This window comes from Caretta caretta, chromosome 13 (assembly GCF_965140235.1).
Source record: "Caretta caretta isolate rCarCar2 chromosome 13, rCarCar1.hap1, whole genome shotgun sequence".
In the NCBI taxonomy this organism is placed as follows: domain Eukaryota; kingdom Metazoa; phylum Chordata; order Testudines; family Cheloniidae; genus Caretta; species Caretta caretta.
The window spans coordinates 43,108,209-43,122,037 of NC_134218.1; the positions used below are offsets into that span (position 1 = coordinate 43,108,209).

At 58.3% G+C, this 13,829-nt stretch overlaps 2 protein-coding genes across 2 annotated transcripts in view; one reads left to right on the plus strand and one right to left on the minus strand.

The window, feature by feature from the left end:
• On the plus strand, window positions 1–13,338 carry SUPT16H (SPT16 homolog, facilitates chromatin remodeling subunit). Its single transcript, XM_048834306.2, has 26 exons — window positions 1–159; window positions 1,670–1,762; window positions 1,927–2,097; window positions 2,461–2,613; window positions 2,766–2,912; window positions 3,121–3,272; window positions 3,550–3,722; window positions 3,921–4,011; window positions 4,348–4,421; window positions 4,782–4,894; window positions 5,139–5,204; window positions 5,593–5,691; window positions 5,954–6,069; window positions 6,563–6,716; window positions 7,115–7,242; window positions 7,565–7,700; window positions 7,838–7,964; window positions 8,077–8,195; window positions 8,349–8,474; window positions 8,770–8,882; window positions 9,178–9,253; window positions 9,523–9,692; window positions 11,030–11,159; window positions 11,439–11,568; window positions 11,924–12,001; window positions 12,259–13,338. The coding sequence occupies exons 1-26, from the start codon at window positions 94–96 to the stop codon at window positions 12,408–12,410; spliced, it is 3,153 nt and encodes a 1,050-aa protein (XP_048690263.1). The 5' UTR covers window positions 1–93; the 3' UTR covers window positions 12,411–13,338.
• RPGRIP1 (RPGR interacting protein 1) overlaps window positions 13,115–13,829 on the minus strand; it is a 15,859-nt gene continuing 15,144 nt past the window's right edge. The window contains exon 24 of the mRNA XM_048834305.2: window positions 13,115–13,741. Within this exon, the coding sequence (XP_048690262.2) occupies window positions 13,626–13,741 (116 nt within the window). The 3' untranslated portion in view covers window positions 13,115–13,625. The remainder of the gene's footprint in view (window positions 13,742–13,829) is intronic.

Sequence of the window (13,829 nt, forward strand, 5' to 3'; positions counted from 1 at the left end):
GGTCGCGGGAGGCGGGGCGGTGGAAGGTGCTTCCGGCGGGCGAGGGGCCGCGGCGGGGCCTGGCGCGCGGGGACGAGCCGAGTCGGAGTCTCCATGGCGCTGAGCCTGGACCGCGAGGCCTATTACCGCCGCGTCAAGCGTCTCTATGGCAACTGGCAGGTGCGGCCCGGGCCCCCCTCCCGCGGGACCCCGCCGTGGGGAGACCCCCGGGGCTGCCCAGCCTGAGCGCCCCGGCCAGTGCTCTCCTCCGGCCTGCGCCCCCGGCGGCCGTCGCTGGGGCCCCCTTTCCCTGCCCCCGCCAAGCCCGAGCCCCCGGAGGTGCCCGGGCGCGGCCCCGGAGCCCCTCCCGCCGGCGGGTGCGGGGACTGGCCCCCCCGTTCGCCCCAGCGTCCGCGCGACCCAGCTTCTCCCTCAGCCCCAGGTTGTCCCTAGCCCTGCCCTGCTCTGCCCTCTCCAGCCTGGGAGCAGGGCAGTGGCCCGGGGCGGGGTCGCTGCTCGGGGTCGCCCCAGGGCGCCGTCGTGGGGTGCCGGGTTCTCCTCCCCCACCCAGCGTGGGGCTCTCAGGCGCCCTGGAAAGGTGCCATGTTGCCGTGAGCCCCCCACCCGTGAGGGGATCTGGTGGTGAGGGGTCCCGCTGGCTGCTAGCGGTGCAGTGCCCCGCTCTGAGCTCTGCTGTGCCCCCGCCTGCCCCCCGCCCGCCGTTTATTGCCCGCCTAGCAGCCTCCAAGGCGGAATGGGAGCGCCGTCCTGCTCGGGGCTGCACAGAAGGGGCCTCCCTAAGTCATTTGTGATCTAAGTACAGAGCTGAAGGTGGATGCAGCCACCAGAGCTGTGTTAAGATCAAAGGGTGCACAGGACAAGGGGCTTGGGACTCTGAGGACCTGGGTTCAACTTCCTGCTTTGCCACAGACTCTCTGTGAGAGTTTGGGCCTGTCCCTTAGCCTCCCCATGCTTCAGTTTCCCATCAGTAGAATGCCCTACTCCAGCCCCAAATGCTCCAAAATCATGAGATGGGCCTAAAATGGTGATTTTTTTCTTAAATGAACTTTGATGTCTTGTGTTTTGGTTTTTTTGCTGTTTGGTTTCTAAGTCTTTGGGTAGCATGTGAGTCGCGTTCCCAGGTTTTTCTCTGCTATCTGGAGCCGAGAAATGTGCCATGTGTTTCAGCTTTTCTAACCTGCCTAGGGGATTTGGGTGCCCACTTCTGTTCACGTTGATGGGACTAGGGTGTCCAAATCCCTCAGGTAGCTTAGGCCATCTCTGCCCACGTGAGAGGCTAGGATTTTCAAAGGGAGTTAGGTGCCCAGCAGTCATTGAATTGCAGGTTGGGTACCTAACTCCCTTAGGCTAAAGAGTCTTCGCTGTCCAATTTTGTAGTCAGCTGTTGTCTCCTTTCTCATTCATCTCTGCTAAACACACTTCCTTCCTCATTGCCGGTCTCTGAGCTTCCGCTTCGGTTTCTGCTCTGTCCTGTCTGAGAACCCTCCGGGTTCATATCACAACATTAGGATTGCTCCCTACCCTTTGAAGCCCTGGGCAGCTCCTCTGAGGCTACAGGTCATTGAGAGCCCAGAGAGGTCAAATGAGCCTTTCTGATTAGCATGACATGGTTTGGGGCAGCTAGTGGAGGAGAGACCCAAGCCCTCGCTTCCCTCTGCTTCCCTTGCAGAAGGGAGAGGATGACTATGCCAACGTCGACGCCATCGTGGTCTCGGTGGGGGTGGATGAGGAGATTGTCTATGCCAAGTCCACTGCCCTGCAGGTCAGTAGGAGGGAAATCCGTGGAGGATGCTGCTGAAGCTGGGAATGAGGAAAGCATTGAGCAGAGGGGAGGTTGGGGTAGCACTAGTGGGGGGTGAGGGGAGTCTCTGATGGAGAGCCATGGGGAGGAGTGACTCCTTTCCCTCATGGTTCCCCTTCCTGCAGACGTGGCTCTTTGGCTACGAGCTCACCGACACCATCATGGTTTTCTGCGTGGACAAGATCCTGTTCATGGCCAGCAAGAAGAAGGTGGAGTTCCTGAAGCAGATCGCCAACAGCAAGGGCAGCGAGAACGCCAATGGCGTGCCGACCATCACGCTGCTCGTGCGGGAGAAGGTGAGTGTGTTGGGTGCCGCCTGGCGGTTGTGGGGCACTGCACAGCGGGGTGTCCATACCAGCATGGGGTGGTGCATGCTGAGGGAATGAAGATTTACACTCCAGGCTGGGGGAATGTTGAGGGTGTTGTGCTGCACCCATTGAGAGTTGCAGGAAGGTTCAGCCCATGGGAGTCGGGGGTGGTGGAAGGTTGTGCACACTGGGCTGGGAGGAGGTTGAGGTTGCTGCTTATGGGGCAGTTGAGGAATGTTGGCAGGGTGAAGGGCTGGGGGTAACCAACAGGGACTCTGGTGGTGCAACCTGCCTCCTCCCTAATGCCACTCCCCCGTTTTGGGGGACTAACCCTACCCCTGCTCTCTGCAGAACGAGAGCAACAAGGGGAACTTTGAGAAGATGATTGAGGCACTGAAGGGCAGCAAGAGCGGGAAGCGCATTGGGGTCTTCAGCAAGGACAAGTTCCCCGGGGAGTTCATGAAGAACTGGAATGATTGCCTCAGCAAGGAGGGCTTTGAGAAGGTGAGCTGGGTGGCAGGATGGGTGGAGGGGAGCTCCCTTCCCCCCATCTCTGGCTTTGCAGGCAGATATCAGTGGGGTTGTGGCCTTATGCCAAGGCAGGGATGTGAGGAGCTCTACCTGCTCCCCTCACCCTCTCCCTGTCCCTGGAGCAGGTAGATATCAGCGCAGTCGTGGCCTACACTATCGCAGTGAAGGAGGATGGGGAACTGAACCTGATGCGCAAAGCGGCTGCCATCACCTCTGAGGTCTTTAACAAATTCTTCAAGGAGCGGGTCATGGAGATTGTCGACGCTGACGAGGTGAGAGGGTAGGGAGGCCTTGGGGTGTGGTGGGGTGAGCTGTGGATGGGATGTGGGGGCTGGTAGGGGGTGAGCCGCGGCTTGGAGGTGGCGGCAGGGGGGCTGGTAGGGGTTGAGCTGCAGCTGGGAGGTGACTTGGGCCTGGGATGCTGGCAAATCCTGTGGTCCATCTGGCTGTTCCTACTCGAAGTCTCCATGTGCCCCACAGAAAGTGCGGCACAGCAAGCTGGCAGAATCGGTGGAGAAGGCCATCGAGGAGAAAAAGTACCTGTCAGGGGCTGACCCCTCCACAGTGGAGATGTGCTATCCCCCCATCATCCAGAGCGGCGGCAACTACAACCTCAAGTTCAGTGTCGTCAGGTCAGTGCCTGCAGGGCTCCTAGCCCTCGCACCCAGCCGCCCCACCCCTACCTCTGCTGAGCAGGCAGATGAGGGCCAGGGTCAGGCCTCGCTTCCCCCAGGATCGCCCAATGCTGGAGACTTGTCAGGGAGCTGGTGCTGCTGGTTGGGTTGGGTCGGTCTGTCTGGTCCTGCCTTTTCCAAGATCCAGGGACTCCTGGCTCAGCCCCCAGACACCCCACGCCCAGCCCATAACTAGCGCCTCCCTGAAATCCACCTCTCTTTGTCCATCCACTAGCGACAAGAACCACATGCACTTTGGGGCCATCACCTGCGCCATGGGCATCCGCTACAAATCCTATTGCTCCAACCTGGTGCGCACGCTCATGGTGGACCCGCCCCAGGAGGTGCAGGACAACTACACCTTTCTCCTGCAGTTGCAGGAGGAGCTGCTCAAGGAGCTGCGGCATGGTGAGTAGGGGTGATGCGGGGGTGTGTGCTGGGGAAGTGGGGAGGGGTTCTGCTGCCCTGATGGGAGGAGGGGCAGTGGAGGATGTCGCACTGCCCGGCCCCTGGGGTGTGGGACTGGGATGTGATGCTGCCCTGGCCCAGGTGGGAGGGAAGGGGAGGACATCACGCCACCTAGTGCTCACGCTGAGACTCCCCCAGGCGTGAAGCTGTGCGAGGTCTACGCTGCCGTCATGGATGTGGTGAAGAAGCAGAAACCGGAGCTGCTGAACAAGATCACCAAGAACCTGGGGTAAGAAACCGCCCCCCCAACACCCACTACACAAACCCACACGCACCGCACACCCTGCATCAGCCGCCCTGAGTCTGCTGAGCATGAGCATCCAGAACCTAGGGGAAGAGAACCCTGCTCTGGGTTCCAGCCGCAGCCCAGCCCCCATGTGCCCAGGGCCTGCACAGCTCAGCCTGGCTCAGGGGCGAGGCTCTAGGCTCCTGCTGGAGTGGTGCCTGCAATATCTGCCCAGCCTGGTGTAGGGCAGGGACTGGCGCCGGGTCTATGGGGCAGGGAGCATTGCCAGGGCCAGAGGGTGGCTATGGGTAATGTGACTGCCCCCTGGACTCTTCACAGATTTGCCATGGGCATCGAGTTCAGAGAGGGCTCCCTCGTCATCAACAGCAAGAACCAGCACCGGCTCAAGAAAGGTGAGAGACGCCCCCACACACACACAGATCCCTTCTTGCTGATGCCATCGCATTCCCATGCCCTCAGAGCCAGCTTAGTTATGGGGAGAGACCCCCATTGTCCTCACAGTCAGGTACCCAGTCCCTACACCACCCCCTATGCAGCCCTTGAGGCTCGAAATCTCTTTTCCTGCAGGCGGGAGCCTCCCCTAAAGCATATGCAGGGAGGGGAATCCTGCTCGTGTGTAGCTCCGTGTGCAGCTGCTGCCTGTGCATGTGGACTGGTTGGCGACTGCTGACCTCCCTGCATGTCCCCCGGGCCCTGCCACCCCAGCCTGGGCCTCCCTGAGCGTGTCACCTCCTTTCTCATCTGGCTGGCAGGGATGGTATTCAGCATCAACGTGGGCTTCTCTGACCTGACTAACAAGGAAGGGAAGAAACCAGAGGAGCGAACATACGCACTGTTCGTTGGAGACACCGTGCTGGTGGATGAGGTGGGTGTTGAGGGTTGGGCCGCAAGGTTATTTGGGGAGCACCATGCTGGTGGATGAGGTGTGAGGCGGGGCCAGAGGGTTATTTGGGGGGCACCGTGGGGGTGGGGAGGCACGCAGGGTTATTTGGGGGGCACCATGCTGGTGGATGGGGGGCGTACAGGGTGAGTATTTTATGCTTTTCTGCCCCATGTGCGTTATGGGCTGCCATCTGCTCCCCCCTCTGACTCTCTCTTTGCTCTCCAAGGACGGCCCGGCCACCATTCTCACTTCTGTTAAGAAAAAGGTCAAAAACGTTGGCATCTTCCTCAAGGTGAGGTTTGGGGTGCGGGAGAGGTGGGGGGAAGGCAGACTCGATATCAGAGCAGGGCATGCCGGGGCTCCCATGCTTCGGGGGCAGGGAGTTCTGCGTGGAGGAGGGGATGACAGAAGGTCCTCAAGGTGCTGGGTGGGGGTGGGCCTGGGAGATGTTGTGGGGCAAAGTGGCAACATTTCATAGATTTGTAGGTTCCCAAGGCAGAAGGGACCATTACGACCCTCTGGTCTGACGTTCTGCAGAATGCAAGCCAGCGAATGACCCCAGCGTAAATCCTAGCACATCCCTTCCAGTGTGGTGGAGGATGAAGGGTGCAAGGAAACGTGGGGGCAGAGGTGTAAAGGGTGGGGGGACCAGCTCTGACCATTCTGTCCATCTCCCACAGAATGAAGATGAGGAGGAGGAAGAGGAGGAGAAAGACGAGGCTGAAGACCTGCTGGGGCGCAGCTCCCGAGCAGCAGCTCTGCTGACGGAGCGGACGCGGGTGCGGTTCCTCCTGCCATGGGGAGCTGGCCAGGGCTGGTTGGGCTCCAGAGCCTGCGTGGGACACCGGCAGGGGTCCCTGCAGCTCAGAAGGGGCTGGGGGAGCTAATTTCCCCACAAGGGAGGGGCTGGGGGCCATGCTCCTATGGGACTGGGGCTGAGTGGTCCCTGTGGCTGCGGAGCTGGCTCAGGGGCAGGGTGGTGGCTGGGCTGCTGAGCTGGGGTCTGGGTCTGGGCCTCACTCGCATTCCTGCTACCCCCAGAATGAGCTGACGGCGGAGGAGAAGCGTCGAGCCCACCAGAAGGAGCTGGCCATGCAGCTCAACGAGGAGGCCAAGCGGCGGCTGACGGAGCAGAAGGGCGAGCAGCAGATCCAGAAGTGAGTGGAAGGGGAACTTGGGGGTGAGAGCAGATCTAGGAGTGAGTGGGGAGATGGGGGGGCAGGGAGGGGAGTGACTCTAGAAGTGAGTGGGAGGAGAGCCTGGGGGTGGGGTGAGCAGATCCAGAAGTGGGTTGTGGGGGAGTGGATCCAGAAGTGGAGCAGGCCTCAGGGTTGCTACCTGTCACTCTGTGTGTATGTATGTATGGAGGGCCTGGTTTGGAGCTGTATCTGTGGGTGATCTGGGGTTCCGTGGAAGTGTGGTGCCGGAGAAGGAGCGCTGTGCCGTTTTTCGGGGGGAAGCTGTGCATGCTTGCTGGATATCTGGGGGCCCTAGAGGCTGTGCCGTGTTTCGGAGGGAGGCTGTGTGTGCCTGCTGGATATCTGGGGGCCTGGGGACTGTGCTGTGTTTTGGAGGGCGGCTGTGCCTGCCTGCTGGATATTTGGAGGCTCCGGGGGGCTGTGCTGTTTCATCTTCCCCCACCCCACCCAGGGCCCGCAAATCGAACATCTCCTACAAGAACCCATCGTTGATGCCCAAGGAGCCACACATCCGGGAGATGAAGATCTACATTGACAAGAAATACGAGACTGTCATCATGCCAGTCTTTGGCATTGCCACACCCTTCCACATCGCCACCATCAAGGTATGGGGGGCTGCGTAATGGGGAGCCTGCATGCTTCTGCGTGGCCACTGTCAGGCCGGGAAGGTGACTCCTCAGCCAATAAGACAGGGAGGGGGTTAGGGAACCTGTTGGGTTGAGGGTTGTGTTGGTTCTTCAGCTCGAAGGAAAGTGGGGGCCGTTTCCCCCAGAGGCCCTGCCTCTAGGGGCCATGCAGGCAGGAGCCCTGGGGAATGGGGGGGTTACAGGCAGGAGCTCTGGGGAGTGGAGCTGGGGGGGGCGGTTGCCGGCGGGAACCCTGGGGAATGGAGCTGGGGGGTGAGGGGAAGGGTGCTTACAGGTGGGAGCCGGGGTACAGAAAAGTCACCAGCCGCATTCAGGGCGCACAGTCTGACTGACCCCCCGACCTCCCTGTGGTGCAGAACATCAGCATGTCAGTGGAGGGTGACTACACCTACTTGCGCATCAATTTCTACTGCCCAGGCAGTGCCCTGGGGCGCAACGAGGGCAACATCTTCCCCAACCCCGAGGCCACCTTCGTCAAGGAAATGTGAGTGCCCCCTTCCGCCGCCCCCCACCCTCTGCCCACTGCTTGGACGACCTTCCCCAACCGCTCCCCTACAGCCCCCTCGCGCCCCAGGCTGGGCTGGGACTCAGGACTCCTGGCTCTGGCATAGTCTGGCTGTGTGACCTGGGCTCTTGGCCTCTGTACATGGCGGAGCTTGACAGCCTGCTGTATGGGGCAGCGGGGAGACTAGGCACCAACTTCCTGTGGGGGCTGGGCACCCAAGTGCCCCATGGGCTGTGTGGGGCAGGGGCTGCATACATGCAGTGCTGTTATGGCCAGTAACCGCTTACCGCACCTCCCCCAGCACGTATCGTGCCTCCAACATGAAAACGCCGGGTGAGCAGACCGTGCCAGCCCTCAACCTGCAGAACGCCTTCCGCATTATCAAGGAGGTGCAGAAACGCTACAAGACCCGGGAGGCAGAGGAGAAGGAGAAGGAGGTGAGCCAGGAGCGGAGAGCCCCTGGGAGCCTGGGAAAAGTTGACCCCGTATCCTGGTCTCAGGCAGAGACGCTAACACACGGCGGGCTCTGTGCTCCGCGGGATCTCACTTCCTGGCTCTCATCATCTCTCTCTAGGGCATTGTCAAGCAAGACTCGCTCATCATTAACCTGAACCGGAGCAACCCCAAGCTAAAGGACCTGTACATCCGGCCCAACATCGCCCAGAAGAGGATGCAAGGCTCACTAGAGGCCCACGTCAATGGTAAGGGCCCCTTCCCCCAGCCCGCTCGGCTCCCAGCCCCAGTCCAGGGACAGCCTCCTCCTAGTTGCGCTCCAGCCCAAGGGTCCCCTCTCACTGTCTGTCTCTTGGGCAGGTTTCCGCTTCACCTCCGTGCGGGGAGACAAGGTCGACATTCTGTACAACAACATCAAACACGCGCTGTTCCAGCCCTGTGACGGGGAGATGATCATCGTGCTGCACTTCCACCTCAAGGTAGGGCCCCTGTGCCCCCAGGAACCATCTCCGGGCCTGATCTTGCCCTGTTCTGTGCGGGGCTGGGGAGGACTCTTGCAGGGTTTGACCCGGGGGCTGGTGTGGGGTGTGAGAGACACAATGGAGCCTTCATGCCCCCCTCCACTCCCCCAGAATGCTATCATGTTTGGGAAGAAGCGGCACACGGATGTGCAGTTCTACACCGAGGTGGGCGAGATCACCACAGACCTGGGCAAGCACCAGCACATGCATGACCGCGACGACCTCTACGCTGAGCAGGTGAGATGTGGGGCAGGGGTAGGCTGCAGTGGAGGGGCAGCCTCCAGGCTGACCTTGCTGCCCCTGCAGATTGAGTGCGAGATGAGAGGGGACTGGGCTGAGGGGGTCTCTGTCCTTAGGAGGCTGTGCTGACCCTGCAGATGGAGAGTGAGGGGTTACGTTAGGGGGCTCCTATCCCCAGGAGACAGGCTGTTGTCCCTGTGCCCCATGCAGATGGAGCGTGAGGGTAGGTGGGGGGCTCAGAAGGGAGGGAATCTCCCTGAGAGCCTGGCTGATGTCCCTGTGCCCCATGCAGATGGAGCGCGAAATGAGGCACAAGCTGAAAACGGCCTTTAAGAATTTCATCGAGAAGGTGGAGGCTCTGACCAAGGAGGAGCTGGAGTTCGAGGTGCCCTTTCGGGACCTAGGGTAAGGGGGTGAACTAGGGCATCAAGGTGCCCTTCTGGCACTCCTAGGGATGGGGGGAGCAGGGGCATGGAGGTCCCCTTCTGGGACCTTTGTGGGGGAGCAGGAGTGTGGAGGGTGCCCTTCCGGGATCTTTGGGGGCGTGGAGGGTGCCTTCTGGGACCTGGGGATTTGTGGCCCTGGACCCCGTGGGCACAGTCTGACACAAGATGCCCACCAGGGGTTCAGTCTGGCCCCTCCCCCACCACTCTGGGTCTGTGGCTCTCACTGACCTCGCTCGCTTTGCTCTCTCTGGCAGGTTCAATGGCGCCCCCTACAGAAGCACCTGCCTGCTCCAGCCGACCAGCAGTGCCCTGGTGAATTGCACTGAGTGGGTGAGTGTCTGTGGGGGACCTGTTCATGCCCCCACCCCAGTCTCTGCCCGGCTCAGGACCTGGCACAAACCTGTGTCCCAAGGGACCTGCCTGGGTGCTTATGGGGGTGGGCGGAGCTCAGGGCGAGCACCGGCACTGTAGGGTGGGAAGGGACTTGGGGGTGCAGCTCTGTCCCCTGTGACTACTGGCCTCATTGGCAGGGGGTCTCTGTCCCAGGGTTGGTGAGGGGGTGTCTCCATCCTGGGCCTGACCCCACCCCTCCCCTGCAGCCTCCGTTCGTGGTGACATTGGATGAGGTGGAGCTCATTCACTTTGAGCGAGTCCAGTTCCACCTGAAGAACTTTGACATGGTCATTGTCTACAAGGACTACAGTAAGAAAGTGACCATGATCAATGCCATCCCCGTGGCCTCCCTCGACCCCATCAAGGAGTGGCTCAAGTGAGTGACACCCCCCCCATCCTCCTCCCTGATACCTGCCTCATCAGGATCCTGATCCACACCATACCCACCAATTCCAGCAACTGGGGGGGTCTCCACTGAGGAATGATGCCCCCTGACCCCTCCACTGAGACCTACTTCACCAGGATCCCGATCCCCCAGCTCCCAGCCTCCTCACTGTACCCACCAACGCCATCAACTGGGGGGTCCCCACCAAGGATTGTCCCCCTTCCCCCCCCCCCCCCCCAGACGCCTCTCCTGGTGCCTACCCCACACACACCAGGACTCTGATCTCCCCCCCCCCCCCCCCCCCCGAGTGGAATGATTTAAATCAAGGGACTTTAAATCACCAGTTTTTAATCATGATTTAAATCTATTTTAATCGTGTTTTGCATTCGTACTTTTTCGGGGGGGTTTTCCCCTAAAGAAAGGTTGATTCTCATTGGCTGGTAACAATTAAAACAAGTTGATCTGCAACTGAATACAGCCTTTATGCTACATTTAGTTCTTTTTGCTACCCAGGAGGACATGCTATCTATATCTATACACAGTTATTTCAGCAATGATAGCAGTTTACAGTTCATTCAGATTCTTAATTTTACATTTTTTATTCTGTTAGAAAATGGTGAATGATCCATATCTTGATGATGATTTTTTACTTCTGGTTTGTGCCAAGCTCTGTTTGGATTGAAATTCAAATCCAATTCAAAAATGCACAAAACCATTGTAAAATGCTTTTTTATTCGTTAAATAAACTGTCTTAATGTGCTGGATACATGCCAAAAAAGTATATCAAAGTTTATCTAAACATGTTTTGCATTTTACAACCAATTAAGCAAAGGAAGCTTTTCCAATTCCCAATAGGTTTTTCAATTTTGAAAACTAGTCATTGAACTGAACTTGGAACGCACGGAAATGAAGACAATATTCTCTCTGCACTTGCAGAGGAAGCTATTTCTATTAAAAGCTTGTTAGGCCTTCAACAAACTCTGGTTCCAAATGCTTGGCCAGCTACTTCCACCAATTCAGTGGTTTAACTTTCCTTAAAAGTTGGTAGCAAATATTTACTGATAAAAATATTTAAATTTAATGTAAATAGATTATAGCAAGTTTAGGTCTTAACATAGGTTGTCATAATTTTAAATAGCTTTATTTTTTTTAAAAAGTAAACCTGTTTAGTTTTATATAAAGTAAATCCTATTTAGATAAAAAATCTGATTTTATTTATTTTAAATCATCAATTTTTATCCACTCTGGAGCCTCCTGATACAATTCCCCCCCCAGTCCCAGTACCCTCATCCACTGGGACCCAATACTGATCTCTCCTTTCTCCCTAGCTCTTGTGACCTGAAGTACACGGAGGGGGTGCAGTCCCTCAACTGGACCAAAATCATGAAGACGATTGTGGATGACCCTGAGGGCTTCTTCGAGCAGGGGGGTTGGTCGTTCCTGGAGCCCGAGGGAGAGGTATGGGGGGGACTGGACTCTGACTCCCCTGGAGGAGGGGGGAGCTCTGTCTCCCAAGGGGGAAGGGCCCCTGCAAAGGGATGGTGGTTGGGGGGATTACTTAGATTTCCTCTGGACACCCTGGTATCTGAGCCCAATGAACATTAATTAATTTGATCTCACTCCCACTTCTTTCTGCCCCCCATGACCTATGGGAATCACTGAAGATCACCCAGTGAATCAGTGACAACTGGGGATAGAACCCAGGAGTCCTGATTCCTGGCTGCGATCTCTCACCAGGGCAGTGATGCCGAGGTTGGGGAGTCAGAGTCGGAGATTGAGGATGAGACATTTAACCCCTCGGAGGATGAGTATGAGGAGGAGGAAGAGGACAGTGATGAAGATTACTCCTCTGAGGCTGAGGAATCAGGTGAGGAGGCCCCTGCAGCTTAGGCTGGGGGTGGAAGGGTTCTTGGCACCAAGCCTCTGTGCTGGGGGTCTAACCCTGAGGGGTCACCTGGCAGAGTACACCCTGCTGGCAGCAGGAGTCACCCCTACCCCCTTCTCCTGGGAGCCCTCCCTTATCCTCCACACACTGCCTGCTCTGTCCTGCCTCATTTCCCCCTCCCACCTGTGCTCCCATTCTGAGGGGTGGGGTGAGGTGAGGTGGGATTAGGCCCCTTGTTCCATTACAGGGGGATGGTTCCCTCCATTGGACAGAGGGTTGAGCTGTGGGGTGGCGCTGTGCACAGGGCCATCCTCTGAGCTCCTGTCTCCATTTGCAGATTACTCCAAGGAATCCATGGGCAGCGAGGAGGAGAGTGGGAAGGACTGGGACGAGCTGGAGGAGGAGGCCAGGAAAGGTGAGTGCCAGCCCTTGGGACATTTCCCAAATGCACACAGGAGCCATGGGATCTGGGTTTCCTTGTGACACCCTGTTCACTCTGACCCCTAATGGTTATGGGGGAGGGGACAGAGCCCTGCACCTCCTGTTGCCTTGCAGTAGGACAGGAGAGCTGGTAGTGGAGGGTGTTGGTGGGGATAGGTACCAGCCTCTCACCCGCTCCAGCAGTTTGGTGGGTTACACAACCATGCCCTGACCCCCATCCTACTCCCCTAGCGGACCGGGAGAGCCGGTACGAGGAAGAGGAGGAGCAAAGCCGCAGCCTCAGCAGGAAGAGGAAGGGCCCAGCCCACAGTTCCAGCCGCCGCAGTTCCCACAGCCGCAGCCCAGGCCGCAGCTCGGGGCCCCCCAAGAAGAAGAGGAAGTAGGCAGTGAACTCTGACCCTCCCCAGCAGCGAAGCCTGGGGCACCAGACCCTGCTCAACAGCCAATCCCAGGGTGGGGGGGGGCACCATGCCCCACCCACAAACTTTTGTCTTTTCCTGTTTTCAATTTTCCCTGTTTTTGTTTCTTGAGTTTTTCTGGCCATTTGTACGGACCAATCAGCTGTGAGAATTCCAGGCCCCGCCTGCCTGTAACCATGGACATGAGCACTGCCAATGAAGAGGAGGAAGAGGCCTCTCGGAGTAAGGACGCTGGTGTCAGTGATTGCTCGCCCCACCCCCTTCAGTCCCTCCTGGGGTCCCTCCCTAGTCACCCCCACATTCCCTTGTGAGGTGTAGGTATGGCCATGGCGCAGGCTGCTGCTTTCTCCCCCCAGGGAGTCTCTGGCAATGGAATCATCCCCTGTTTCCCAACAGCTCTGGGGAGACGCAGCCAGCGCAGAGGATCTCTGAGTGTCTCGGACTTCATCCTCAGGGTGCTGGTAACCAAGGCGGGGGGTAGACTGTGCAGGGCTGGCACCTACAGGTCCATCCCATCCCTGCTACTGCCTTCCTCAGCACTGGAGGGGTTGGGAGTGGCCCAGCCCTGCCAGGAGTGGGGTGCATGGGGGGAGTGGTCTAGCCCTGAGAGGATCCAGCTTCTTGTTTTTTACTCGCCTGGCTCTGTTCCGTATTTATCTCGTTTCCTCAGTTGCCAAGTCAAGCCTCTGGTAGGAGAGATGCTTTTGTTTTGGGGGGTTTTATCGTGTCATCTCCCATGGGCCCCCATCACCTGCCCCTGCTGCTTGCTGGTGAGGGAGGCCCCTGGGGGGTGATGGGGCAGGGGAGGGCTCTAATTTTTTTTCATAGCCGGTAGCTCTTGGATTTTCGACTTTGGAGAATTGAAACAATAAAATGTGTTTTTGTAAGTTCACCTTTTCCAGGTGCTGAGTCTGTTCAGTCAGTGGGGAGGGGAAGCTGGTCACCTATTGTTGTTGTTTGTATTACGGCAGCACCTGGGAGCCCAGGACCCCCTTATGCTAGGCTCTGTATAGACAGAGCAGGGACAGGCACTGCCCCGAAGAGCTCACAATCTGAGTCGTGTTGATTGCTCAGGCGGGGTGGCATCCTTCACTAGTGAGCTTTGAGCTGGGGGAGGGGTCCCCTTTTGAACCTTACAGTCCCAAGTCCTTGCACGCCTTGTGGGAGCTGATGGAGCCCTCATTCCTCCTCTTCAGCCTTTCGTCTCCCCTCCCAGTAGATGGCGCAGAGGGCAGCAGCTGCTTCCACAGAGACCTTCAGCCTCCCGATGGCAGAGCGGTCCTGAGGGCTGACAACTGCCGGGAGTGGGTAAGAGAGCGGAAGTGAGGGGAGGGGTCAGTGTTTCTCCAGGGCCATTCTCTGGCTGGGCCTGGTGTAGGACTT

Coding starts and splice junctions, on each gene's coding strand:
- SUPT16H (XM_048834306.2), top strand. CDS start 94: ATGGCGCTGAGCCTGGACCGCGAGGCCTATTACCGCCGCGTCAAGCGT. Junction 4,012..4,347: donor AAGATCACCAAGAACCTGGG/GTAAGAAACCGC, acceptor GACTCTTCACAG/ATTTGCCATGGGCATCGAGT. Junction 6,070..6,562: donor GGCGAGCAGCAGATCCAGAA/GTGAGTGGAAGG, acceptor CACCCCACCCAG/GGCCCGCAAATCGAACATCT.